Source organism: Galeopterus variegatus, unplaced genomic scaffold (assembly GCF_000696425.1).
Source record: "Galeopterus variegatus unplaced genomic scaffold, G_variegatus-3.0.2 Scaffold3163, whole genome shotgun sequence".
Taxonomy (NCBI): domain Eukaryota; kingdom Metazoa; phylum Chordata; class Mammalia; order Dermoptera; family Cynocephalidae; genus Galeopterus; species Galeopterus variegatus.
Window position 1 is genome coordinate 217,835 of NW_007729274.1, and position 12,363 is coordinate 230,197.

The 12,363-nt window shown below is 39.8% G+C and overlaps 1 protein-coding gene across 1 annotated transcript in view; it reads right to left on the bottom strand.

Moving 5' to 3' along the window:
• Window positions 1-12,363, bottom strand: part of EFCAB5 (EF-hand calcium binding domain 5) — a gene marked incomplete at its 5' end in the record, with an annotated part of 46,333 nt that overhangs the window by 18,572 nt on the left and 15,398 nt on the right. The window contains 5 exons of the mRNA XM_008584171.1: window positions 299-395; window positions 765-1,051; window positions 2,484-2,737; window positions 5,083-5,186; window positions 11,020-11,172. Coding sequence (XP_008582393.1) covers window positions 299-395; window positions 765-1,051; window positions 2,484-2,737; window positions 5,083-5,186; window positions 11,020-11,172 — 895 coding nt within the window. The remainder of the gene's footprint in view (window positions 1-298; window positions 396-764; window positions 1,052-2,483; window positions 2,738-5,082; window positions 5,187-11,019; window positions 11,173-12,363) is intronic.

Genomic DNA, 12,363 nt, shown 5'->3' on the forward strand with positions numbered 1-12,363 from the left:
TCCTCACTGCAGCAGCTATTTGCTTTTTTAAAAAATGAATAATACACATGCAGTCAATAAGTGGGAGACAGATGTGCTTTTGAACTCTCAAGTGTGTGGCATGGCATAGACAGTGACTGTGGGGAATGCAATAGATTATAGATAGTGTCCCTCCCTTTAGAGACTTGTAATAATAACTGTTTTCTCCTAAAAATTGAATTTATGAGCCACTTGCTTTATTCTAATAAAAATCTCCTAATTGCAATTGTGTTTTATTGCTGTTGGTATGGATTTAAGCTATAATTAGGAGGAAATTTACCTCTGATATATTCATCAATGAGCTGTAAATTCACCACCACATGGCTAGCAGTTGGATCAAAGGCACAAATACTCTTGACTAAATATCTGTTAACATGCTGTGAACAAAGAACGAAAGAAAAATTATGGGATCACCAGCAGGTGGAAATACAGTGCCCGTTCACCAGTTTATAGAATTCCATCTACATAAATTTAAAACAGGCAAAACCAATGTATGGTGTTAGGAGTCAAGATCATGGGGGCAAATGTGGGGGAGGGGATGAAGGGGTGATGGGAAAGGGTACAAAGGAAGGCTTTGGGGATGCTACTACTGTTCTGACTCTTGATCTAGGTGCTGGTTACACAGATGTGTTCATTGTGTGAAAATTCTCGTATTTTTATACTTATGATTTCTGTAATTATGATTTGTATACCCAAATCTGTATAGATTATTCTCCAATAAAAAGAGTACATTTAAAAAAACTTACAAATTTACACTTATCCCAATTTTTAAAGTCTCCTGAAAATTCCAGCTCTGGATGAAAGAACAAGATAACGCCTCTCAAGATGTCCTGCACTAGTTTTATGTTGGCTTCCAACTCCAGGGACATGCTGTCTTGAGGATAATTTGGCTCTGTGAGAGGCTTATGATCATAGAGCAACAGTGACACAAAGTCCATGGAATTGAGTAGCTGGAGGCTTTCCTGCAGCTCCCGCAGCATGATTCGGAAGAAGATAATTCCTGCCCGCTGGACTTCCCCTACATGTTCAATCTCTGGAATAACAGAATGACATCTCACATTGCTGCTCAGTCACATACGTTACTTTTTCATAGGATTCTTAGCATATTATAGTAAACATTTTTTTTTTCAGAAAATAGAAAACCAAGGGCCGGCCCGGTGGCGCACTGGATGGGGCGCCACTTGGGAAGCGCGGCGGCGCTCCCGCCGAGGGTTCAGATCCCACATACAGACCGGCCGCTCACTGGCTGAGCGCGGTGCGGGCGCAACACTGAGGGTTGCGATCCCGTTGCCGGTCCCGGTCCGGTACGGGCGCGACACTGATTGTTGCGATCCGTTGCCGGTCACGAAAAAGGACAAAAAGGAAAAAAAAAAAAGGAAAATAGAAAACCATATCCTACAGTTTTAAACAATCTTAGTTTCTCTAGCCATGCAATCGAAAAGAGTGGAACTACACCCTCATAGGAAGAGGTTTTGAGAAAAGGCAAAAACTTGGGTTGTAGAGTTAGACCTTGGTTTGAATACATATTCTCCCTCTTATTAGTTCTATTGTCTCTCTGAATATCGTTTTCCTCTTCTGTGAAAATGGGGCTAATCCCTGCTTTTCTGGTGAGCTGTGGGAATTAAATGAGATGGTATATATAAAAGGGCTCAGGCCTTAAATGTACTTGTAGTAAATACTCAGAAGACATGCATTTTCTTCTTTCTTCTTATCCCACTCTATGTAATGGCTAGAAATCTTTCAGCTTAATCCTATAGTGTTTCTCTAAATCTATTCATTTCATTCTAGGTAGCCAAAGCTTTCCATGCCTCTTTCTTCCCTCACCTCTCTCTCCAAGTTGGTATCATGCTAAGAGTAGCCTAGTAGATGTGGAATCACAAGAACTGGGGTCTATTCTTGGCTCTGCCAGTAACTAGCTATTGGACTTGGGATAATTCACTTTACTTTTGTGGGCGTTAGCTTTTTTATCTGTAAAATGAGATGTTCTAATTAGCTAATGATGTGTAATATAGGGGAAAGAGCACCCAAACCTGAGTTCAAATCCTGCCTTCACCATTTGTTAACTGTGTGATTTAGGGCAAGCTGTTTACTTTCTCTGAACTTCACTTTCCCCACCTGTAAAATGGGGTATCACCATTCACCTCATACGGTTATGATAAGGATTAAATGAAATAACTATTCAAATATGATGGGGCATTTAATAAATGGTAGTTTCGTCTTTCCTTTATGGTCCTTCCAGTTCTGAAACTGTATGATTCTAGCCAAAATAATGTGATTCCGTGCCTTTGCTTTAATTATAGGCCATACTCATAAGACCAAGACTGCATAAAGGAATCCCTTTCATATAGAAAGATCTGTATATTGCAACAATTCATTTTAGAAAATGCATCCTTCATCGTACTGTCTGTGGTTTCCTCAAAATCTATTAAACCCATGAATCCAGACTGTTGCCGCATTCACAATACCTAAGACATATTTTTTCTTTGTCTCTCCAGAGAGTTCACCCAGTATTTCATAGCAGGCAGCTTGGATCACCTTCATCATTTTCTGTAGATCTTTAAACTCTTGATACAACAACATCCTACTTCGGCCAATGTTAAAATCGAGGACTCCCAGAGCCTTTCCTGTTCTCTCACGAAGTGGAATAACTATGTGGGTTTCTCCACAGGCAGAGGCCAAAACAACTTGTGCACTGTCTGTACACTTAAAGAGGAAATCCCTGAAACCAAAACCAAAGAAGCACATGATATTAAACATCTGCCTGTCCACAACATTCCACCCAAACGTACTAACTCACTCTCTTGTGCCTCCTTCACTCCCACCACGCCAGCCCCTGTTGCTGTTTCATCTTCCTGGAATGCTCACACCTTGATTTCACCTGGTTCTGTCCATCAGCTCACTCATGTCTCTGCCCAGAAGACTTCCCTGATCACCCAATCTGAAGTAGGAGCACCCAAGTCACTCTCCACTGTGATACTCTGCTTCACTGTCTTAACTACACTTAAGCTTATCTGAAGGTGTTCATTTTTTATTACTTATTATCCGGTCCATGTTGGTTGGTACCAGAAAGTACGATGAGAATGTTAGGTCAGGTTCCCTAGAAGCAGAGCTGGAGACAGGGATGCTCATGCAAGGGATTTATTGAGGTAGATTTACTCTCAGGAGAAACCTGTGAGAGTCTGAGGGAAGCAGGATAGGAAAGGAGGAGAAGCTAAGTAAGAATGTAATTTCAAGTGAAGTCTAGCCTCGGCTTGATCCCAAGGGGAGCTCTGAAAGGGAAATTGTGTTGTTAAAGAATCTGTCCCACCTTGAGGCAAGGGAGCTTTTGTACCCTAGCACTAGTCATCATTGGCTCTAAGCTGCTCTGGATGTGTGGGAGTGAGGGTGGGGGGTGTTTACATAACTCTTAGGTACCTCCTGGTGAGGGGCTTCAATTGCTCAAGGGCACTTGTGCAGAGAAAGTTACAGTGTGAGCCTTTAGCAGTACCTGCAGCAGCCTGCAAAAGGCATATTGGGGATCTGGGCAGGGCATCTATAGCAGGTGCTTCAGGGAGAAACCTGAGATTTTCATGGAAATGTAATGACTACTTCTTTCTCTAGTTGAGGCATAGACACATTTCTTTTTATCTCTTTGGTCCTTTCTCCATCTCCATTGATATCGAGATGCCATACCTTTAAGGTGTTTGAAAAATGTTAGTGCTTTGCATAGCCTCAAAAAGCACTTTATAATTCAAAATATCAATCCTATAACGACAGGTAATATGATATCTTTTTTCTGCTATTCCCACCCCTTGCTGCTGATGAGCCACCACTTTGTGTCATTATGATAACTATGGTAATGATGCATGATACTAAACTTTCCAGGCGTAATAATAAAGCCCATTGGTCAAGAGAGTTCTTACAAAGGCATCTGCTCTGTCACACACAGGAGTTCATGGTTATGAGTCTGGGTGTTACAAGGACTTCCTTGACCAGCACAAGGAATAGCTATATGGAAAAGAACTTGAGACTGAATGAACATTCTGATATGAAGCCAAACTAAAATTTAATTAAGATATGTACTTAAATGTCAAAATTAGCCTGCTAGTCTGAGATAGGGTTACTGTCTACGCAACTATATGGGCCCTCCTAAGAAGCAGTCCCTTTATGCAATAGGTGTGTTCTCAGTTAAGATCTGTTTTGCATCTGTCCACAGTTTAGTAGTGTTCCTTGCACTGCACAAGTGAGAGTCATTCTAAGTAATCTAGAACAGGGTAATTATTAAATACAACATTCTTTGCTTTCTCCCACCTTTGCCCCTGCCTTCTTCTTTAAACAAAAAATATATGTTCATAGGCTAGCTACCATTAACAGATGAGCTCAAATAAGTGGGTTTTTGTTGAATTTTATGTTTACAAGAAAACCATAGAAAATAAACCACTATCATGCTTTAAAACATGTAATTTTAATACAAAATACCAATGAAACCCATCTTAAAAAGGACTTGCGGAAAAAAGGAGTTAATATGTCCAATGCAGACAATGTTCTACAGGAATTTTTCTTTAAAAGCTAATCAGGGCCGGCCCGGTGGCGCGCTGGAGAGTGCGCCGCTTGGGAGCACGGCGGCGCTCCCGCCGAGGGTTCAGATCCCATGTGGAGACCGGTTCCCGCTCACTGGCTGAGCACGGTGCGGGCGCAACACCGAGGGTTGCGATCCCGTTACCGGTCAGTAAAAAAGATAAAAAGGAAAAAAATAAAAATAATAAAAATAAATAAAAGCTAATCAGATGGGCCAGCCCAGTGGCGCACTCGGTAGAGTGCGGCGCTTGGGAGTGTAGCGGCGCTCCCGCCGAGGGTTCAGATCCCATATAGAGACCGGTCCACTCACTGGTTGAGCGCGGTGCGGGCACGACACTGAGGGTTGCGATCCTGTTACCGGCACGAAAAAAGACAAAAAGGAAAAAAAAAAAAAGCTAATCAGAATAAAAGTGTGTACTAATAAGAGGCAGAAGCTATGTCTTTCAAATCTGCTATCCCACCAGGGGATGTGTTCTGTCACTCAAACAAAACAGACATGTCTCATACCTGAAGATACATGACTTCCTCAAGACAGTAGGTGGATTTTTGTGAATTTCTGTTAGACCCAGCTGCCCTGTGACCATCATTTTGCGTAAAACATAGTCTGAATCCTTGAAAAGAGGAAGAGATTTCATTACAGAGAAGTAATTAGACCTCCTATTCTCATTAAAGCTTTTGGGGACAGATAAATATAAAAAACTAGGAAAGTTTAGATGACCTCTAGCTTTAAGGACAGTAACATTTTACCCATTTTCAGCCCTGTTAAGCAACAAGGTGTTCCACAAGAGAAAATTTTCAAAAAAATAAGATTTTTTTAAATGCGAAAACTTATTTTTTTATAATTGTGATAAAACTGTGTTAATATTGTTTTTCTGATGTTAAAAGTTCACTGTAGAACATTTGGAAAACACAGAAAAGCCCAAAGAAAATAAATACAATAAAAAATACTCCCCAGGGAGGTCTTTGTTCTCACCACATCACCAGAATTGTTCTTGTGAAGGTTTCCTGTGACGCTCTCATTTTCAGATCCATTGTTCAATCCCCAGTCCTCATTTTCATCTACCTCTCAGCAGCATTTGATTCAGTGAAAAACTTCCTTCTTGAAATGCAAGTGTACTTCAAAAAGTTCACAGAAAGATTCACATTGCCTTTCAATTCTATTTTTCCATGAACTTTTTGAAGGACCCCCGCAGTTTCATTACTCAGCTTTTGGGACACTGCTCTCTCCTGGCTCTCCTACCTCACCAAACGTTCCTCATTCTCTTTGCTGCTTCTTTTTTTTTTTTTTCCTTTTTGTCTTTTTTCGTGACCGGCAACGGGATCGCAACCCTTGGTGTCGCGCCCGCACCACGCTCAACCAGTGAGCGGACCGGTCTCTATATGGGATCCGAACCCTCTATATGGGATCCGAACCCTCGGCGGGAGCACCGCCACACTCCCAAGCACCTCCCTCTACCGAGTGCGCCACCGGGCCAGCCCATGCTGCTTCTTTATCTTGCTCACTTCTAAGAGGTTTTCAAACTGTAGGTCATAACTTACATGTGGGTTATAAAAATAGTTTAATGAGCCTTGGTCAACATTTTTGGTAGAGATTAGTTTATTTATAAGAAAGCACTATTAACATATTCTGCAAAATCACTGAATTGTAGGAAAGACATATTCAATTAGAAGAGGTAAAAAGGGGTTTTTATACCCCACCCCTTTAAAAAAATAATTCTTGGAGTAAAAGGCAAACCATGATTAGAGAGGATCCCTAGGGGCTGCATGCTGAATGGTGTTAGAAGATGAGCAACTGCTTTGTAATGAGAAACTTTCTCTTGCCTCTGTACTCCACGCCCTCAAGCTTTCTACCAAAGTTTCTGGGTAAAAAATGTTTTCAACATTATACTTGGCAAACTGTTAGGATTATTCCACATTGGCAATTGGGCTTCTGGCTTTTTTCTGAACTTCTTTGTTTCATGGTTATTCATACTAGACCGAAAAGATTTTTTAAAAATCTCACCTTGACTCTTTCTAGGTTTAAATCTACAGCCCAAATTAAACAATTTCTTTCCTGTTTTTCCCTCCAAAATTGTGTAAATTGACCACTCCTGCTGTCAGGCCAGAAGCATAATATAGAAAATAAGGGGTTCATAATAATATGCCTGAAAACAAGTAAGTTTTTCATTTAATTTTAGTTGCACCAAAAAACTATAAATTCAGCAAGTCCTTCAGCAATTATTCGCTAGTGAGATAAGCATTCTTACTTAAAATTTCCTAGGAAACCTTTCAGAGAAAAAGCTGCAATTATATTTCCTCCCCCCCATTTTCTTTCTTCTGCTACTGGCTTGTTGTTTTGTTTTGTTTTGTTTTGTTTCTCCTTACCTTTCCAATATCTATTCATTCTCACCTTTCTCATTACACATTATTTATCTCCTTTGCTTTAATTTTTGCTTTTTTCTCTTTTGACACTTTTTTTAAAAAAAGAGTGAAATAAAATAGAATAGACAATATTAGAAAACATCACATAGTAAAAGTAGGTATTGTTTTGTGAAATTTCTGTTTCAAATGTGTGTGTGTGTGTGTGTGCACGCATGTATAAGGGGTCAGAATATAAAATGTTTTTCATACTGTGGGTTACAGTTGATACAGTCTTGAGCCACAGTGATTCCAAACACTTGCAGTGCTCAGGGCTCGGTCCTCAAACTTTTTTTTTCTATCCTCACTTATTCCTTTGGTCATCCCATCCAGTCTCATGGTTTTGTGTTTTGTTTTGTTTATTGTGGTAAAATATACATAGCATAATATTTATCATTTTAACCATTTGTAAGGGTACAATTCAATGGCATTGAATGCATTCACAATGTTGTGTAACCCAGTCTCATAGTTTTAAATACCATTTATTTGTTAGCCTGGATTTCTACCCAAACACTGAACTCATACACCCAACTGCCTATTCAATACCTTCACATACGTGTCTCACAGACATTTCAAATTACAGTTTAAAAAATATTTTTCAATTTAGTCAGTAGAAAGTTCTCTATTACTTAACTTTGTATTTATTTTATTGAGTACGACTGAATATTTTTTTCACATTTATGGACCATTTGCGTGAGGTTTATTTTTGTTGTTATTGCTGTTGTTTTAAATAGATTTATTCATTGCTTATTTTTCTTTTGAATTTTTAAAATCTCATTGATTTGTATATAACAGAGTTAACCCTTTGCCAGATATGAGGCAATTTCTCCCTAGTTAGTCATAAGCAATTTAATTTTATTTATTACTGTAATGCAAGAAAGTTTTACATTTTTATGTAGTAAATGTACCAACCTTCCCTTAATTGTTCCAACCTTTGGTGTAAGCTTAGTAATCCTTCCCCAGGCCAAGATCATAAGTTTTTTCTCAACCCTCATATTTTTAGCTAGTCTATGAAGATTAAAATCATTTGTCATTTTTTAAAAAATCATGTTGAGATTTTTCTTGAAATTTTCTTAAATTTATAAATAATTTTTGGAAGAAATTACATTTTTAAAAAGTGGTCTTCTTGTGAAAAAAAAATCATGCTATGACTTTCTACTTTACAAAACAATTATATGTCCCTTGATAAAGTTTTGTAGTTTGTTTCATATAGGGCCAAAGGGCAATGAGATGAAGTGGGAAGAATGTTCTGGACAGAGTAACAGCATTTTTGAAGTCCCTGAGGTATAAAAAAATTTGCTTTCTATTATGGATGGCAGGATATGGAACACTAACTTCAGTGTTGCACTTTCCTTCTCCTGATACTCTTTCACCTCCTCTTCCCTCTCATTCAAGCAGAAAGTCTGTATCTATTCACTTTCTGAGAAAAGGAACGTGTTGAGGTAGAAAGCAAACATCATTGGCTTATCCCTGACTTTTGTTTTTTCAAAAGCCTACATTTGATATGACTTAAGATAACAAAACAGGCACATGTGTTAGACACTCATCCCTCTTGAGACCTCAGGGAAATAAAAGACTGAGATCTTCATTTTCTTGCTGCTGTCAGCTGAGTTAGTTCCTAACTCAGGTCTGTGTACATAACCCTGTGCATCTTAGAACCAGCAATGCAGTGTCAAATCTTTGTTGTGCTGCCATATGACTCTTCTCCCATCCTCCCATCTCTCAGGGACCACAGCCAGGAAAGGTTCTCTGCTTTTAAGGACTCATATGATTAGATGGGGCCCACCTAGTTAATCCAGGATCATCTTCCATCTCAGATTCCTTAATCTTAATCATATCTGAAAAGTCCCTTTTGCAATGTAAAGTAATATATTTGTAGGTTCCAGAAATTAGAACATGGAAATCTTTGGAGGGGCCATTATTTTGCCTACCACAGTTACCTATTTAATAAGTTCAGTCCTCCAAAGAAACAGATTTTGGGTGATAAATTAAAATAGTCTGGGTTTTATACTTCAGAGAATTTGAATCTTCTATTTTCCTTCATCTATGGTTGTTGTCAATGGAGGAAGATATTTTTTTTTCTCTATGAGCCTGTACATTACAGGAATGCCAGAACTGGGTAATTTGAGGAGAGTTTAATAAAAGGACTATTTATAAAGGCTTGGAAGTGTTTAAAATCCTGGGCTAGTAGTAATGGAGGGCTATTACCACCCTTAGCCTGAAGAAGCAAGAAGAGGAAGCAATTACCAGAACCTGTAGAGGATAGCTGTATGCAGAGGGCCACTTGACTAGAGGTGAAGTGGCCTTTGGTAGGGGAACACAGCCAAACCACAGCAACCTGGCAGAGAGGGAGCCAGAAGCATAAATACTCCAGTTTCACTCCTTCTGCCCTCCAGTTTCCTATTGGTGGCTCTCATTGGACAAACTCAAGCAGAAGCCAAAGGGCCAAGGACCCCACTAATAACTGTCTACTTTTTGAGGCACAGAGCAGCCTGGAAAAAAGAGGAAAATGGTTCTGGAGGGGCTGTAGAAGGGGAAGGGGAGGCTTAGGAAGTTATGATAGTTGAGTGCTTGAAAAAAGCTATCTGTACAGCCACACTCTCAGCCATTTTTAACACCAAAACTTTGCCATAGTGTCTTCCACCTAAGACAAAACTCTGACTACAGCCTTGGACAGGCTGTTCTGGTCTCTGCCCCACCATGATCTCACTCAGACCCTGGCTACTGGGTGGTCCTCCTCTCACTGCCACCCTTCAGCATGGTCTTCTTCACCCTGGTAAGATGGCCCTGGGTCAGATAGGTCATGACCCTTGCAGCTTTGTCCATGGCATTGTGATTCTGAAACAACACACTGCTGAAGCAATGCTTCTTGCTAACTGCTTTGGGTTATTTTGGCCTTTTCCATAGTGTCCTAAGTGTTATTTCCCTGAAGACCCCGACAAACTGCTTCTGAATCTTCCCCGGTCCCCACACACTTTAACCCCACTGTGGCGGTGGCCTGTAGGATGGAGTGGTTCACCCCTGTCCCAAAGACATTTGGAGTCCCCACCCCACCCTCACCCCACCCCCAGGAGCAGCTCCAATGACAAGGTGTTCTCTGCCTCCACAGCCTGGCCACTCCAGCAGAGAGCTCCCCGATTCTACCCTCTTTGGCCAAAGCCTCATCAGCTTGTCCAGCCACTGAGGGAGGAAAGCAGGAACTTGGTGGGAGGGAAGGAAAAGAAAAATCCAGGAAGGAAGGGGAGAGGCACCTGCCATGGGCCAGTCAAGGGACTGGGAGGACAACCAAGGTGTCATCTCATCTGAATGGGCACCTTGCAGAGTCATTTAGCCTTTTTGAAAAGAAGACAACTTTTCATCCATTCTTGTCATATAGAAAATCCTAACATTAAAGGTAAGTGTAAAGAAGCAAAGCAAACATTCAGCAAGAGTTCATCCCGTTATAGATAGGGGGCCTTTTTTAAGAAAAATGATTTGATGTAATTGTGTCCTTCCAAAATAGCAGCTCCTTATCTCTTCCTACTTTGCCCATATGATTCTGGTCAGGGTTGTCAGTTACCATAAACTCCCCACCCTAGCCAGGGGGCTATATCTCAGTATGAGTCAAAAAGAGTTTTCTTTCTTATGTTTTCCAAATTGGAAATTTTTACTGGATGCTTTTACTAAGCATCTGACTTGACTTGTGGAGAAAGCCTATCTTTAGCTGAAAGGACAGCTAACACACAGAGGGAAGTAAACACAAGATAAAGAACGTCAGAGAGCCCTGACAGTATCGAATCCCTGGATCTGGTCATCGTGGAAGCCAGCTTGACTCCTTTCCATTCTTGATTTTGGTCACATGAGTTAATCAGTTCTCCCTTTTGCCTAAGGAAGTTTAAGAAAAGATTCCTGTCACTCACAACCAAGAGTCTTGAATTGGGGTCATGGGAAATATGTTTCCAATTAGCCTAATAGCTAACTAATATGGGTTAAAAACATTAACAAGACAATAACATCTACAAAACTCTATTACCTACGAGAAGTCTAATACTTCCAAGGCTTGCCTACCTGGTCTGGGCTAGGCTCAATGAAGTACGTAGTGATGGAGGTGATGCCAGGTGTGTAGTCATAGAGCCAGCCAATGCCAGTCATCACAATATGCAGGATGTGCTCACGGCTGTGGACGTAGTGATAGGCAGTGCTAAAAACATTGGCAACACCCTGTAGTGACAAAAAGTTTGAATTGCCTTTTCTTTTTAAAATAGCAAAATAATTAGTCATGCATTACTTAGATTATCTTTTTAACTGACGATAATCTACTTCCTACAAATTATTCATCAGTTCTCAAAGGCAGTGTCTAGATTCTACAATGAAAAAGGATCATCAAGAAATCAAAGGTGTAAAGAGAGATCCATGTAACTATTTATGCTTTCTGATAATCAAGTTTAACCCAGTTAAATTTGTGATACACGCTATCAGAGAATAGCATCAGAAAAGCAAGATAAACTTTGAAATGAGAAGAAATGTTTAAAAGCCAAGAACTAATGCCAACCTTAGGCAGATGGGTAGCAGCTGCCCTGATCTGATAGCAATATTAATATCTGCATCTATACATGACTACTGTCATCAGATCAACAGTATAGAACATCTTTGGTTCCAAGGATCGCAACATGCTAGATTACATAGTCCTTCTATAGACATAAAGAGACCCGGTTCCACAGAGAAAAGATGGGAAGTCTTTAGAACCCATCTGTGGTCTTGTTGTCAAGAAACTCTAGCAGCAACAAATTCTTCAAAATCATATGCATTTTATATCAGGACTCAAGGCATCCAAGGGTAACCCATGAGCCCTATCTCCAAGAACTAGAGAGCCAATTTATTATTCATTTTGACATGCTCTCTCACAAGATTATATATAGTTCACCTACTGATAACACCATACTTCTCCATTTTGCTTCTTAATATCTTCACATGATTCTTATGTTAGATGAGAATGAATCGTATTATTGAAAAGATGTCTGGAGTAAGAGATTGTCCCACTTTCCTCAGTTATCCACCCAGTAAGTGAGAAAAGAATATGAAAAATAATGGTAAATAAACATAAAGATCCAGTGGCTAACTGGGGAACAAATGATAAGACCATAGCAAATTCCTGACTTACTGCTATACCCCACAATCCATTGCCTCCATGAAGGCTTTCAATCTTCCTTCACTGAAATTTCTATCCATAAAATTAAATCAAAGTGCTTGTAGAAATGGTCTAGCTATTTCATAGTCCTAAAAGTGCCTATCTTCTTTGTGATCTAATTTGGAAATATTTATTCTCAAGAAACATCTAGGCTTTTAAAAAAAATTCTTTGTCCTCAAAAATTATAACACTGAAATCAAGGGCTATGGGGATGTATATCATAT